The 14,514-nt window shown below is 45.1% G+C and overlaps 1 protein-coding gene across 1 annotated transcript in view; it reads right to left on the reverse strand.

Annotated features, from left to right (window-relative positions):
• COG6 (component of oligomeric golgi complex 6) overlaps positions 1-14,514 on the reverse strand; it is a 585,234-nt gene that overhangs the window by 191,456 nt on the left and 379,264 nt on the right. The window contains exons 11-12 of the mRNA XM_086935060.1: positions 10,580-10,644; positions 3,128-3,219 (exon numbers count right to left, since the gene is read on the reverse strand). Of these exons, the coding sequence (XP_086791186.1) occupies positions 3,128-3,219; positions 10,580-10,644 (157 nt within the window). The remainder of the gene's footprint in view (positions 1-3,127; positions 3,220-10,579; positions 10,645-14,514) is intronic.

The following is a 14,514-nucleotide window of genomic DNA, read 5'->3' on the forward strand; positions in this document are numbered from 1 at the left end:
AATATTTCTCCAGATTGAAGTATCATTTGGTATGCAAAATAGGTAATCAATGAGCTTAGAGCATTTGCTGTTCTAGCAAGCAAAACCACATTGTCTGTGTAAAGAAGTGAAGGAATGGGTTTCTTATTAGCGACCAAAACATCCAACCCCTTCTTCACAAGTACAGATTCTAGCTCATTTATCTAAAGCAAAAACGATTTAGGTACCAAAACACATCCTTGATGGATCTCCCTCCCCCTCTTAGGGGAAAGGTGACAATACATTCCCCACCATCCTCAAATCTCAAGGAAACAACAAGGTCAGTATGTAACAAACTTAGAAAGGACCCCCCCTCCCCAGTCCCATAGCTGATAAGATATCCCCCTGTTTGGATCTATTAACACAGTTGAAAGCGCTGGATAAATCCATGAATTCTAAATGTAGCAAACTGCATTTTGCATACTTATATTTATTCACTAATAGGTGCAAATTCAAGCTTTGTTCAGTTGTTCCAAGTCCTTTCTGGAACCCATATTGGACCATGGACATGGTATTGTTCTCTGTTGTCAAAGCAATTGCCTAGCCAGAATAATTCTACCAATGATCTTAACTGTGGCATCAAGTAGAGCGATGGGACCATAGCATTTAGGCTCCTGGACGGTCCACTTTTTAATAACGGGTATAATTATTGACGAAAGTCTGGAACGTGGAATACCAACATTACATGCAGAATGAATATTATTTCATAGTAAAGGGGCCCAGAGCACAGGATTTTCCTTGTGTAAATTCATGGTGACCCCCCCCATCAGGCCCAGGGTCCTTTTCAGGGCCGGACTGGCTACCTGGCGTTTTGGAATGCTGCCGAGCTGGGGGTTGATTTCACTGCAGTGGGGGCTGATTTTGTTGACGGAGTCCTGCGTGTGCTTCGAAATAAACAAAGCTAAACTAATTCCGTTCAGCACACGCAGGTCCCCATCAACGAAATCAGCTTTAAGCTCGGCAGCATGCCAAAACGCCCGGTAGCCAGTCCGGCCCTGGTCCTTTGCAGGGATTGTTGTTTATGGCCTCAAGCCCCTTTTCTGGGGGAAATGAAATTTCTAAAGGAAGGATAGAAGAATCTCCACTCAAAGGGACATATATACAATTGTCAGGGCAATTAGATTTACTGAGGTAATCTATCCACTCATTAGGGCCAGTATTCCAACAAACCCAGTTCCGTGAACTATTTGGAGAAAGATTAGCATTGACAATCTTCCAAAAAGCCTGTGTGTCTTTTACTATACAGGCGCACATCAACTTTTCCCACCATTCACTCTTTAAACCGGCCTTTCTCTTTTTATGAGCCTTATTGTATTTATTTCTGCAGTTTTTAATGGTTTCTCTAATCCTGGGTAAGTGTTTAAATTCCCTTCGAACCCTATTGTTTTCTGCTCCACATACCACATTGAACCACAATGGATTGTGCACAGCTCTATTACCAATTGGCCTAGTGAGCAGAGCCCTAACATTAAAATTCAGCTTGCAGAAACATTGATGTTATGAGGCTGGTAGCTGTCATTAGACAGACAAAAGCTAATCAGATCCCTATTTCCAGCAATACTTCTGAGCAAGGTTGAATCCATATTCGCGGACCGCCATACAAGCCTATGTCCAGAATCTTTGGTTGAAATATGAGGCCTGAGTCAGTGGGCATGTTTCACCGATACTCAGGACAAAGTTTGGAGACACAAATTGACTGGTGCCTTTTGCTAATTTCTTAGTAAACAAACCCAATTTGAAAAGTGATTGGCATGAAGAACTATCTGCCTAAAGACATACGATCTCAACTAAACAAGTGTACCGTGAAGCAGCAAAGAAGGGTCGTTGATTAAAGCATACACTCCCAATTTTTATAAAAATATTTAACATACTCATCTAACACAATTTTAGAATACCTTTTTAGAGCTGTTTACAGCTATGCCAGCTTTCAGTTCACTAAATTATGATTATTGCTGTGATCAGTTTTGCATGTTTTACTGACATTTTCTTTCTTATGTTATGTTTTGGAGGCTTTTCCAGAGTGTAAGAGCGTCCTCTGTCCTACAAACTTAAATAAATGCAGGTTGCGGTGTAGGTCCAAAATCTATGAGCTTGGCAGGTTAGTCCCAATGTTCCCGTTTCAAGTTAAATGTCTCCTCATACTGAAATGCAGATGCAAAAGTACCATGCAAGTTTGACTAATTGGGGAGGAGTAACTATCAATAGTGTGGCTAGCGCAGTGGCACTGACGCACAAGGGGCCTACGGGCTCACTAAACCTAAATTATGCCAATTTTTACAGGTCGGCCAGGGAGCCTATTTTTAGGTCTCACCTAGCCACATATTTTAGAGGTCTGATGATGAAGATTAATTTTGGACAATTTCAATGTTTACAGCGGGCTCTGGGTCCGCCCATTGCTTGCTATTGGTTAGCTTCTTGTCAGTCTCATTTGCTTGCAGCTTATTTGATGGCTTTTCTTCAGCTTCTTGTGTTTCTCTGACCTGTGGTCTATAGCATCTTTTCAATCCTTTTCATTGGATAACTTGCACTCTTCAACAGCTCTACATCCGGCAACTACTTTTTACTTTTGCTTTCACTTGATCGCTCCCATGTGTGCTGCTTCCAGCTGATATACCTTCCCGGTGCTCTCTGCGTTGTACTGACCCAAGTACCACTAATGCTCTCCCCACTATGTTTTTTTAAATCTCTGTTTTTAGGACCTGGAGGCTGAATTTTGTTTATATAAGCAATGGCAAAGACAATAGTTCAAAACAGCTGAGACCTATAGGAAATCCCAATGCTTGCTTTTATCTTGGTCTAAAAAAAATCCCTAAAAGTGTTAGATCTAAATAGTGCTCCATTCCAATAAGACTAATAGTTTAAAAAAATGTTTTATCTCCAGACATTGAATAGTTTATAGATGCAGAATCCAAAAGGTTTGCTAAATTGTTGAACTACTTAAGGTAACCTAAAATTGTCTCGCTTTGGAGGGATATAGCTGTAGCTTAACACGTCAAAAACAGCCTCTTAAAATACATTACTTCCTTTTGACATAAATACCGAATGGATCATGAAAATCCAAGCTTTACAGAGAGGTCCACATTGGGCATGGTTAAAACATTTAATTTACCTGATTGTGTGGTGATAGAATTTGAGGAGATTAGAAACCTTATACAGCAAAACTGCACCTGGTTCAGCTACGATTACTTGCTCAATTCTAACCTGGAAAAAAGAAAATTAACAATGTAAAAAGAAAGCCAATAATACAATACATTTTCTAGATCACAGGTTCTAAACTCCTTAGCGTTTATTTATTCATGTGAAAAAGGAGGCAAACTTATTTCCCTGACAATGCAGTGTAAAATGATTTGTTTAAGCAAACTACTTTGGTAATCTGCAAGAATAAAGATTAGCTCTAATAAAAACGCTCACAAGAGTTTATCTTAAGGTGGCGTGATGTCATTTAACGTAGGTTCACCTAGACACCTGGTCACGATAACATACTAAAAACCCAGAGACAACTCTGATAGTCTCTAGCCACCCATAGTTCTTTTTACCGCGGAAGACAAAAGATCCTCTAACTCCTTCGGAATTACTCCGATACTCAATCGACATCTTCCATTCTGCCACCAACTCTCGAGAGCACTGTGCGGACTTGCAGCACGAAGCATCCGGGACCTGCAGATCATACCGGGTCGCGAATCGCTAACATGAGGGCTGTGTGTCAGATCCCTGGTTTTCAACTTCAAGCCCCATATGTTATCTCATCTAAGCTTTTGGCTTTGTTTTAATTGTTTTATTCATTCAAATCACCTGTCCCCTTTTATGTATATTTAGTCCTGTCATTATTATACAAATGTTTGATGGATGCTGTAGTTGCTGACAAATAATAGTTTAATTACTCGTACTTTTAGTGTCATTGTCAGAGTTGTGTTATGGCGTAGTGTGTCAGATTATGATTCCTCACTATAGTGTTTGTTTTGATTTACTTTGAGCAGTGCTGATGCTGAAGCTACCGATAGAGCGGGTGAGAAGGGAGAAGACTCGCCCCACTTCTCAATCAAATTAGACATACAATAAGAGAGAGCCTGCTACCTACATCCTGTTATACCCCTCGCTCAGGTGAGTATGGAATGCTTCTTGGTTTTAAAAGAACCCTCACCCACTAACACCAGTTAGTGGCATTCTTCATCATAGGGTCCTCTAGACACTAGCCCCAGGGCAAGTCCAGGACCGTACTTATGTCACGGGACAGGCCTAACCCTGTGACAAAATCAGGATACCAACTACATACACACAGGCACCCAGGGCAGGGGGACACAACTGCACACCACGAACATGAAGGAGATGTTCCCATATCAACAGCTCCTTTCTCATTGTTCCTTCTCTCTAGTATTATTGCCGCCATGGATTTCTCTACTGTCACAGCCCCATTGGGCACCAAAGCAAAGCTTTCCTCTTAATGTCCTGCCATTGACCAATTCTACTGGAACTCTCCTCCTCTTCCTGTAAGTGTCTTTTTATTCTGTCAGTTCCCTCTTTCCTGGCATTGTTTCTTCCTGCCATCACTGCCCCTGTTATCAGTCACTGTTCACCTCTTTCCTATGACTACACACTTTCTCGTCCCCATCTCTTTCTCTTATCAACTACAATTGGACAAGTCAATTAAAATGATAAATAATTGCAGAGTTCTGGAGAGAGAAACATTCTATTTATGATTTCATTTAGAAGCCAAGATTCCCCAGCTGAGACCTACAACACTCCACCTGGATACAATACATTGCCCAGATAGGAGACAAAATAAAGAACCCAGCTGATTTATACAAGACACTGTGCTTGTATTTTGCTGGAGAGCATGTCAGATAGGTCTGGGACATTTACTCACATACATATGATACACTAGTAGCAGAACAGGGGGTAATTAGTTTATTTAAAAAAAAAACTCGAATAATACTGTAAAATAATCAAGACATCTACACAATCAAATGCAGAAAACTCTGTTATGCCGAATGACCCATTAATCGCTGAAGTGCATGGAGCGCAGAGTAGGTCACTGGATGTGGAGTGACTTAGAAGACAAGAGAGGAGGTGCATCGGCCAAGAGAGAGGAAGTGGAATAGACATGCCACAGGAGCATACAGCACATGAATCAAAACTGCTAAATAACTGCACATCAGCAGGGGATAGAAGGGGGGAGGCAGTGAGACTGCAACTCTTGTTGAAACAGGCGGAGCTTCATTTGTAAAAAACATAAGTGCCAGGGCCCTTCTCAAGAGGCCGAAGCTTGCACCACCCACTGCCCCTGCCAGCGTGGCTAATTACAGTACCGACACAAGTACTAACCATTACATTTCTACAAATGTGACAATTTAGACTACTCTAGGCCACTCAAATTGTCTGGACGGCAGGATTTATTTGTTGGGAATGTTTACTGAATTATTAAACTGTTGTTGTGCTTATGTCAAAACAGTGCTACCATGTGGCAGATGGTCATAAATGCCAGTGTTGACCATTAAGTGCCGGTGCCACACAACAGAAACCATCTGCTCAAATTAAACACAGTACAGGGCAAAGTACAGAGTTGCACTGTGAGGGCAGTAGACTCTGAAGCCTAGAATTGAAAAAGATCAGAGTGACGAGAAGGCAGATGCAAGTCATTTTATACCACTGGCTGATCTTCATTTTCATTGAGAGAGAACCACCTCTGTGGGGCGAGAATAAAACCTTCACACCAAAGTAATAATACTGTCCATTGGGCCTCAGAAATGAGGCGTGAAGATGCAGCCAGTACAGCCTGCACATTAACTCAAAGAGGCATGCCCTAGATCCTGTGTCTAATCGATAACAGGAAAAAAACTGAATGCAAACATACATGCTCTTCCATGCCAGCAGTAACCTACAGAAATAAAGTAGAGAGAAGGAAATAAGAACCTTCTAATTAAGCAGTAAGGCTATGAAATGGCAAGCTGCAACAGATCAGACTTGTTTTTTTCATTCCAGAAAGAAGCTAATTTATTTATTTTGAAAGTTTTATATAGTGCAAACATGACCACTGAGAGTATCAGAGCGCTTTACAGTTTATACATCAGGCAGAATACAAGCAATCAAAACAGCCTCAACAAAAACGACAGATTAACAGTCTAAATATTGGCGAAACATTCTCGTGAGCCCAGCAGTTGTGCCACCAATGTACATCTCTGGCCCCGAATCAGATGGGGGGGGGGGGGGGGGGTTGAGGGAAAAATTCCTTCATCAGGAGCACTTTGACCACTTTTTTAAAGAAGCAACAACAAGGATTCCTCGCCAGAAAAAGGACAAAGCTAGAAGAGACCTTCCCACGCAATTTGTAACGGATCTCAATCAACCCACACTCTACACGAATGTGCTCCCTGCTAAATTGCTTTTCTGGGAGTTGAAGCCACCAGAGTTGCGAAGCCTAAACGATCAGGTCTTCCATAGGGTAGTGGCCTAGAAGGTACTGAAACTAGTCACAAACTTATCCAAATGACTAGGAGGAATGCTTCAATCTGCACAGGTTCGGCCGACAGACCAGTGAATTCTGGATGGATTTTTGAAGGTTCAGAATCAGCTTGTATAACAAGAAAGAGCTGGAATTTGTAGAACTACGATGTGGCTCCGAACACTCCATGGAACAAAATCATCTCCTCGAGGAAGAAAAGGATTTAAAGTTCCTTTGGTGCGTTTTCTGTGGGAAGACTCCTTGGGAGAACGTTCCTAATCTGGAGACCCACCTGTAGGGGAAGTAATACGCTTCGGCATGTCCCTGAAGGCCTTGGCTGAAAGTTGCTTTGCCTTTGGTGCAACAAGAAGCAGGAGCCGCATGATGACGAGTCGGAGTCATAACCAGTATCACATGCAGTTGTCATGTGACTCCAGTGGTGACATCTGCTTGCAGCACTTACGACAGGGCTTGAAGTCCAATGACGCCGTCCGCCTCGAGGACACAGAAGTTGCCGCTGCCATCAAGACATACACAGAGGCTGCCGCTGGGTGAACGGACCAGCAAGGAAGAGCAGCGGTGGCTGCCATGGGTTGCCAGTAGGAACCTGAATCTTGACAAAGGCAGGAAGCGGGCGTTTGGGGTCTAAAAATTACGATCCTCTCTGATGACATAATACGGAGTACTGGTGTGTCCAGAGATGTGATGTTTAGTGAGATTGCTCATTGTGTAATACCGCAAATTTTGGCCAGTAGGATTGTTGAGGGACGCTGAGTGTATGGACGCATTCCCCTTTGAGAGCTAAAGGTTTGACTGCAGTTCGGGTTGGAACTAATGGCCAGTAAGACTGACAAGCGCTAAAGACCTAAAACTTTGGCCTAGATCATTGGTGAATGACACTAGGTGTATGGAAGCATTCCCCTCTGTAGGATAGTGATTCAGCTGCAGTACGAGCAAGAACTTGTGCAATGATGTAGAAGAACAGGCATTGACCAGATAGCCGCAATGAAATAACCTGGCATAAACAATCGCAGTTATAGATAAGACCTTCATTGAGGTAGTATAATGTATGGAAATATGGGAAGTGGAGCTTGGTGCACCCGAAACATCTGCACTCCGATACACCCAAAGTTGGCAATTAATGATGAATAACGCATATCCGCCTAGGAGAATACATTGGTTTATGAACCATAGGCAGATTGATGTAAAATTGCCCACAATAAAGTTCTAACATATAAGGCTCCTCTCAGTAGAACGTAACATGACAAAAGACAGTGATAATACATTATGACTTGTGTATCTGGCAAAAAAAATAATTACACCCACAGCATATTGGAGCTGTTTTGAATTGTAGGACATGACATCATTTATATAGACCAACGGTTAAGTTATGTCCCAAGATTCATTGTACCTTTGACTGTGATGAGCTGTGACTTGTACCTCTTACCTCACACAAGTGGGTGACTTAAGGAGAGGTTCCTCCCTGGTGTGTCTGCATGGCTTAACTCCGAATAATATAGGGTAAGTGTCTGTAGGAACCGTGCATATGTCACTGGTTTTTTTTTTTTTACATATAAATTTGATCTTGTTGTGATATCACTGGTGTATCACAGTAGGTGCTTGCATGTACAATACAGAAGAACATTCTGAATGTCTGAGACAACCGAGCATGTTTATAAAATGGATACTGTTCAGTAATTATTTAAAACTGTAAAAATACAGTATCAACTGCACACCATATTTTTCATATTTTATTTATCTCCAGGTGAAGACGGTAGACTGACAGGTCTACTCTTACCTAGCGTAAGACTAGTACCATGAGTGACTGACTTTAGGGGTACCTGAACTGCCATGACGATGGCCCGAAACCCTATATGAGGGATCCAAATGAGGCTGAAACGTGTTGGCAAATACACTTTGATGTGATGCTCAAGACATAAGCTCTCTCTAGCATCCTCACATTTTATTCCAACCAAGTGTACCCTATAATAAAGGACATTTTTGGGTTCACATTCAGGTTAAGGATTAACTGGAACCCCTTGATGACCAGAACAGTGATCTTCTGAGCTCCCTCCCCAAAGAGGTTGAGACGGCTGTGTTGGTATAATCTTAACATGGTGTGGTTGGATTGGCAGGTGGGGTCGGATTGGACAATGATGAAGCATGACGCAAAAGAGTGGGTGAGGCCTTTCTGACAAATATCTTCATGCTTTCTCACGGTAACTAACCTGTAGCACATAAGTGTCCATTTATCCCTGATAAAATATAGGGAGATAATTCCTGCCATTTCAGTTGTGTGGTATATATTATGTTATGTAGTATGTGTGGCAGGTGGACCTCAAGCTCTTTCTTGGTGTGATTCAAACTAACAAGATGTAGCCTTTTCCAAGACAGTGTTAGAGAGTAAAAATAATAAAGTTGTACTATTACAAAATGTGCCACACTACAGTAATTTGGCTTATTTTGCCACATAATTTAGTCAACCCTGCCACATAATTTGGTATATCCTAAATCTGCTAATTCCAGTGGCCCTGGAGAAAAGAGGTGTACATCTTGAGTGTATGTTTATTTTCACAATGGCAAAATCCTTCACAGTTTCTGCAATAATACTGCTTTCATGTCTTAATTACTGTGTAAAGGGTACATGTCCCAAAATAGAGGGGTTGGTTTGTTAGGTACCTCTTCTATTTACACGTGCAGTAATAGCTGCCACGAACAGTGACCTCATCCCAGTCCCCAGGCACTTAGAGATGTCCAAGGAATTGCTATAATAGATGAAAGTCAGACAATTGGGCTTTTATTGTGAGTCTGCAGGGCGGTGTGATTTTTGATTTAGGTAAAAAGTACAGAAGATTCTTTTTTTTCTATGAGCGGGGGGGGGTCGGGGGGGATCACAGAGCTATCTTGGGAGGGTCTGGCCCACCCTCGAGAATCGGGCCTGGCTGGAGTCCTGAAATCTTTATGGAAGTAATTTCCACTTTCCGCTCTCATAGCGAAGGAATTTTTGTCAGTAAAGCACTGTGAGAGAGGGAGAGATCTGCAATGTGTCTATGAGGTGTAGAAAAATAGGAACTGACATCAGCACGAATGTTGTAGCCTATTATATATGCTGGTGTTGCCATGTCCAGTAAGGGGAAGTCGTGTCTTAAGCTGCATGGCGGCAGCTAGCAGCAATAGAGAGCTGTAGCGGCGGCCGGCACAGGTAAACGCGGTGAAGCGGGTCGGGCGGTGTGGGAGCTGGGAAGTTAACAGATCAATAGATATAATTAAATAAATAAATAACACTTATAACAACGAGCTACTGATTAACAACGTAAACTTCTTTCTAAAGTACCGTCAAATGTAATATTTCCAACTACACAACGAATATACTTGGAGAAAAAATTCCCTTTGTTGCATGACTCTTAAACCAAAGTCATGTTGTCTTCACCTCAGTTGAGGAGGGTATAATGTAGTACCCTAGCATGGCTGAGCAGGCTGGGGAGAAGAAACACCACACCCCTCGCTTGCAATGTATAACTGCAAAACAGCCTCATTACATCCCATGTGCAGGGATAGTGCTTAGGATGAAGATATGCATGGGTATAAAGGGGCTGCATAAAGCTAGCCACCTTTACCATAACATTAGCGCAGACTGCAACCGATTAAAGGTGCAAAAAGATAAAACGCCTGGCAGCGAAAAAGAGTACAGCAAAAAGAGAACCCAAGATGGGATGCATTCGTCCTTCTTAAAATCATTTCTAATTCATTTGATTTGTGAGAAACGTTTGAAGTTAGTGGAAGCTAGTAAGCACGTTCGAAATCAAACGTATGCTATGCAGAATAGCCTCGTCCCTCCTCTATGCTGGAAGGATTTCCCATCAGTCTGACAGAAGGTGGCGTGCGACATAAATAATTAAACTAAATATCCAAGTTAATATAATAAACTGCGATAAATTCAAGTGTCCCTGCACGGTGACTGTCGAAGCTTTGGCGCGAAGCATGTCTTCTGGCGTCACCTGTTTCTGGCATTAAGTCAATGCAACCACTGTAATACACGTTTTTATAAACTAGAATAAAATTGGCAATTTAATGTAAACAAAATTAGAAACGTTTTAAGATATTTTAAAAATAACGTCCTACCTTCAGCGGCCGACAGACACCTTCAGTGATATGCCCGACTACTTCCTGGATATTTTCTTCCACGCCTGTAAAGAAAATAAAGTATATCATTGCACTGCATTATACTTAGTACTTACAAAGTACCTTGCTGAGACTGATGTGACCGGAAGCATGTGAGACAGAAACACACTAGTCGGCCACTGTACAAGATATATTTCACACACTTAGCCGAAAAGTAAAAAAAAAAAAACAAAAAAAAATTTAAAAAATAAAAGAATTGGACTTCTATGTGTAAACACAACAGATTAGAATCATGCTAGGTCTGCCTAAGATTTCATCTTTCGGCTGCTCATAACTTTAGTACAGCTGAGCTAGGAAGTAGTTCTTACAGTTATAATGAAGGCGTCAGAGCAATCTCTCATGTTAAAGAACACTAAGTGTGGCTTGGTTAGCAGAGCAATCACTTGGGCTACGCAGCTCCCAGTAGGGACCAAGAGAGTGTTTCCACAGGTTGCAGAGATTTTACACCTGTCACTTACACCTTAGATGACATACACAACTCTTAAGTTATACAGTAGAGATATCCACCATTCAAGTTACGTAGTTCTCAGCGAAGTCTAAAGCACAATGCTAACTCTCTGGCCGGGGAAACGGCCTCTACAACGAAGCCGTTTCCACCAAATCCTTTACCACGCATGCTTTACAACGCATGCGTGGTTACAACGAGAGGCTTTAGCACGCATACCTTTACTACAAAATACGTAGTAAAGGCATGTTTGGTAAATGAAAAAAAAAAGGGGGGGGGGGGTTTGGGGGGTCTCCCCCATAAAAAAAAAATAAAGCGTTGGGATAAAAAGGGGGGCTGGGGGGGTCTCCCCCCCCAAAAAAAAAACTTACCTGAAAAGCCGAAGTGAAGACGAAGCTGAAGCAATCGACGTCAATAGAGAGGAAACGGAAAGTAACTTCCGCTTCCTCTCAACGACGAACGACCGACGTAACCAAAGAAGAAGGAGAGAAGGCGAGTTAAAAGGTAAGGGGCATTTTAGTAAAATAAATATATATATATTAAGGGTTAAGGGCAGGGGTAAATATAAGGAGTGGAGGCAGGGGGCATTTAAGGGGAGAGTTATAACCTTTATCAAGAGTATGCCCTCACCATGCATACATTTACAACGAAAAACGTTGTAAATGTATGCGTGGTAAAGGTATATTCGAGGTAAAGGTTAAGCGTGGAAAACGAATTCCATGCGTGGTAAAGGCATGCGTTGCAATGGAATTCGTTGTAACGTCATACATTCCTCTGGCCGGAGTAGCTCCATAAGACCATACACAGAAGCTACAGTGCTATACAGAGCACTCAGAAATGGTGTAAAGAATTGAGCAATCCGTCAATGTTAGAGGGGCGATCCCAGGGGAGGACAGACTTGGCACCTGACCAACCTGTGACCCACCTCTCCTAGGAACACAGCCGAGCACTGGCGGGAGACCCTCAGGGGGAGGATCCCGAATCTAGAATCGTACACGCTGCGCTAGCAAAACTTAACAAAGGGACACCACACCGTAGGATTAAGAGAACGTATTCTTTATATCTTCACGTAAAGATGGATCTTTATGATCCGCAGTTTCTTATGCACAAGCGAGCAAGGGCTCAAAGAGTCTCGATAGGGGTAGGGTAGCGGGACAGTCTCAAGGTTCGAAGTATCCGGCTCACAGCTCTCAATCCTCGAGCAGGGTGATCTTGGGTCCAGCGGACCAGAATAGTCTCTGAGCCGCGATCGAATCAGCAGGGCTCGAGTAAGGATATTGCAGTTTTTACGGTCTTAAGGAGCCGCGATCAGATCAGCAGGGCTCAGGGGTTCTCAAGGTTGCAGGGGAGCCGCGGCAGCGTCAGCAGGGCTCGGTGATCTCTTCGGTTGCAAGGGAGCCGCGACAGCGTCAGCAGGGCTCAGATAGTTCTTCAGATTGTAGACGAGCCACGACGAAGTCAGCAGGGCTCGGTGGTCTCTTCGGTTGCAAAGGAGCCGCGACGAGGTCAGCAGGGCTCACGTAGTCCAGGATACAACTGGTTTGATCGTCCCAGAGCCACCCTTGTTATAGGACTCCCTTCCTTTGATGTCCGGAGTCCTCGCAGGCGGAGGTCTTAGCACCTGGGGGCTGGTTGTTGGGGGTTCCGACTCGGCGGCTCCTTTCATCCTTTCAAGTTGGGTCTGGAGGGATCCCAGACACTCAGCACGCCTGGAGCCAGCCCTCAGGGAGGCTGGATGGGTGATCGAAACTCATCTCTCGAGGGGAGGTGGAAGGTGTGATCTAGCTACTCCTCCCTCTCTCGCTCACAGGGAGCGCTCTACCCCCTGGCTGGGTATGGCGCCGAAGGCCGAGGTCGGGCTGGGGCCGGGGCGGCCATCTTCGGTGCAGCGACATGGGCCTCGGCCTCGGTTACCAGGAAAATGGGGCCGAGGACGGGGAGCCCAGTGTCGGGGATGTAGGTCATGGCGGGAAGGGTCGGGTGGATCAGGGTCATGGGGAGCTGCATGGATCAGGGAGGACCATGCCATGAGGCCGGGCCCAACACGCATCCCCCGCCAGCTGAAAGTCGGGGAGAACTACCCATCCTCTTGGGGATTCTCCTCGCTGAGGCAAAAGAACCTGGAGAGGCCATCAGCGTTGGCGTGGTCGGTACCAGGGCGGTGCTCTACTGTGAAGTCCATCCCCTGGAGGGAGATTGACCATCGCAGCAGTTTGGGGTTCTCCCCTCTCATCTGCATGAGCCACCGTAAGGGTCGATGATCTGTCTGTACTCGGAAGTGGGTTCCGAATAGGTAGGGTCGGAGTTTCTTGAAGGCCCAGACTACTGCGAACGCTTCTCGTTCGATGGTGCTCCATCTCTGTTCCCGGGGCAGTAACCTTCTGCTGATGAAGGCTACGGGCTGATCTATACCTTCCTCATTGAGCTGGGACAGTACGGCCCGATGCCATGCTCGGAGGCGTCGGTCTGGACCACAAACTCCTTGGAGTGGTCCGGGGCTTGGAGTACGGGGGCAGTACACATGGCGGTCTTCAAGGCGTCGAACGCCTCTTAGCAGGAGGGGGTCCAGTGTACGCGCTTGGGCTGCCTTTTGGACGTCAACTCCGTGAGGGGACCCACTATGCTGCTGTAATTCTTTATGAACCTCCGGTAGTAGCCGGTGAGGCCCAGGAAGGCTCGGACCTCGGTTTGGGTGGTGGGTGGTTCCCAGGCCAGGATGGCATCGATCTACGGCTGGAGAAGGGCGACCTGCCCGCTTCCGACCTGGTGGCCTAGGTAGGTCACTGATCCTTGCCCAATCTGGCACTTGCTGGCTTTCACCGTCAAGCCTGCCTGGCGCAGGGCTAGCAACACCCTCCGGAGGTGTTCATCCCATTGTGAACTGAACACCGCAATATCGTCCAGATATGCGGCGCTGAACTCTTCCAACCCGGCCAGGACTCGGTTCACTAGTCTCTGAAAGGTGGCCGGGGCGTTTATCATCCCTAACGGCATCACTCGGAAGCGATAGTGCCCATCCGGGGTGGAGAAGGCGGACTGCTACTTGGCTCCCTCTGTGAGCGCAATTTGCCAGTAGCCGCAGTCAGGTCGAAGGTACTCAGGTAGCGAGCAGACCCCAGGCGGTCGATGAGCTCGTCTGCGCGGGGAATGGGGTGGGCGTCTGCTCGGGGGACTGCGTTGAGCACCCGGTAGTCCACGCAGAACCGAAGTTCTGGGACAGCTCCAGGGGCCACGGCTTTCGGGACCAGCACCACTGGGCTTGCCCAGGGACTGTCAGAGGGCTCGACCACTCCTAGGGTGAGCATTTTCGAGACTTCGGCCTGGATGCAGGTCCGGACTCGGTCAGGCACTCGGTAGGCTCAGTGTCGCACCGGCGGGCTGTCTCCGGTGTCCACGTCGTGGACACACCAGTCGGTGATTCTGGGGACTA

The sequence above is a fragment of the Lissotriton vulgaris genome, chromosome 8 (genome assembly GCF_964263255.1).
Source record: "Lissotriton vulgaris chromosome 8, aLisVul1.2, whole genome shotgun sequence".
Classification (NCBI taxonomy): domain Eukaryota; kingdom Metazoa; phylum Chordata; class Amphibia; order Caudata; family Salamandridae; genus Lissotriton; species Lissotriton vulgaris.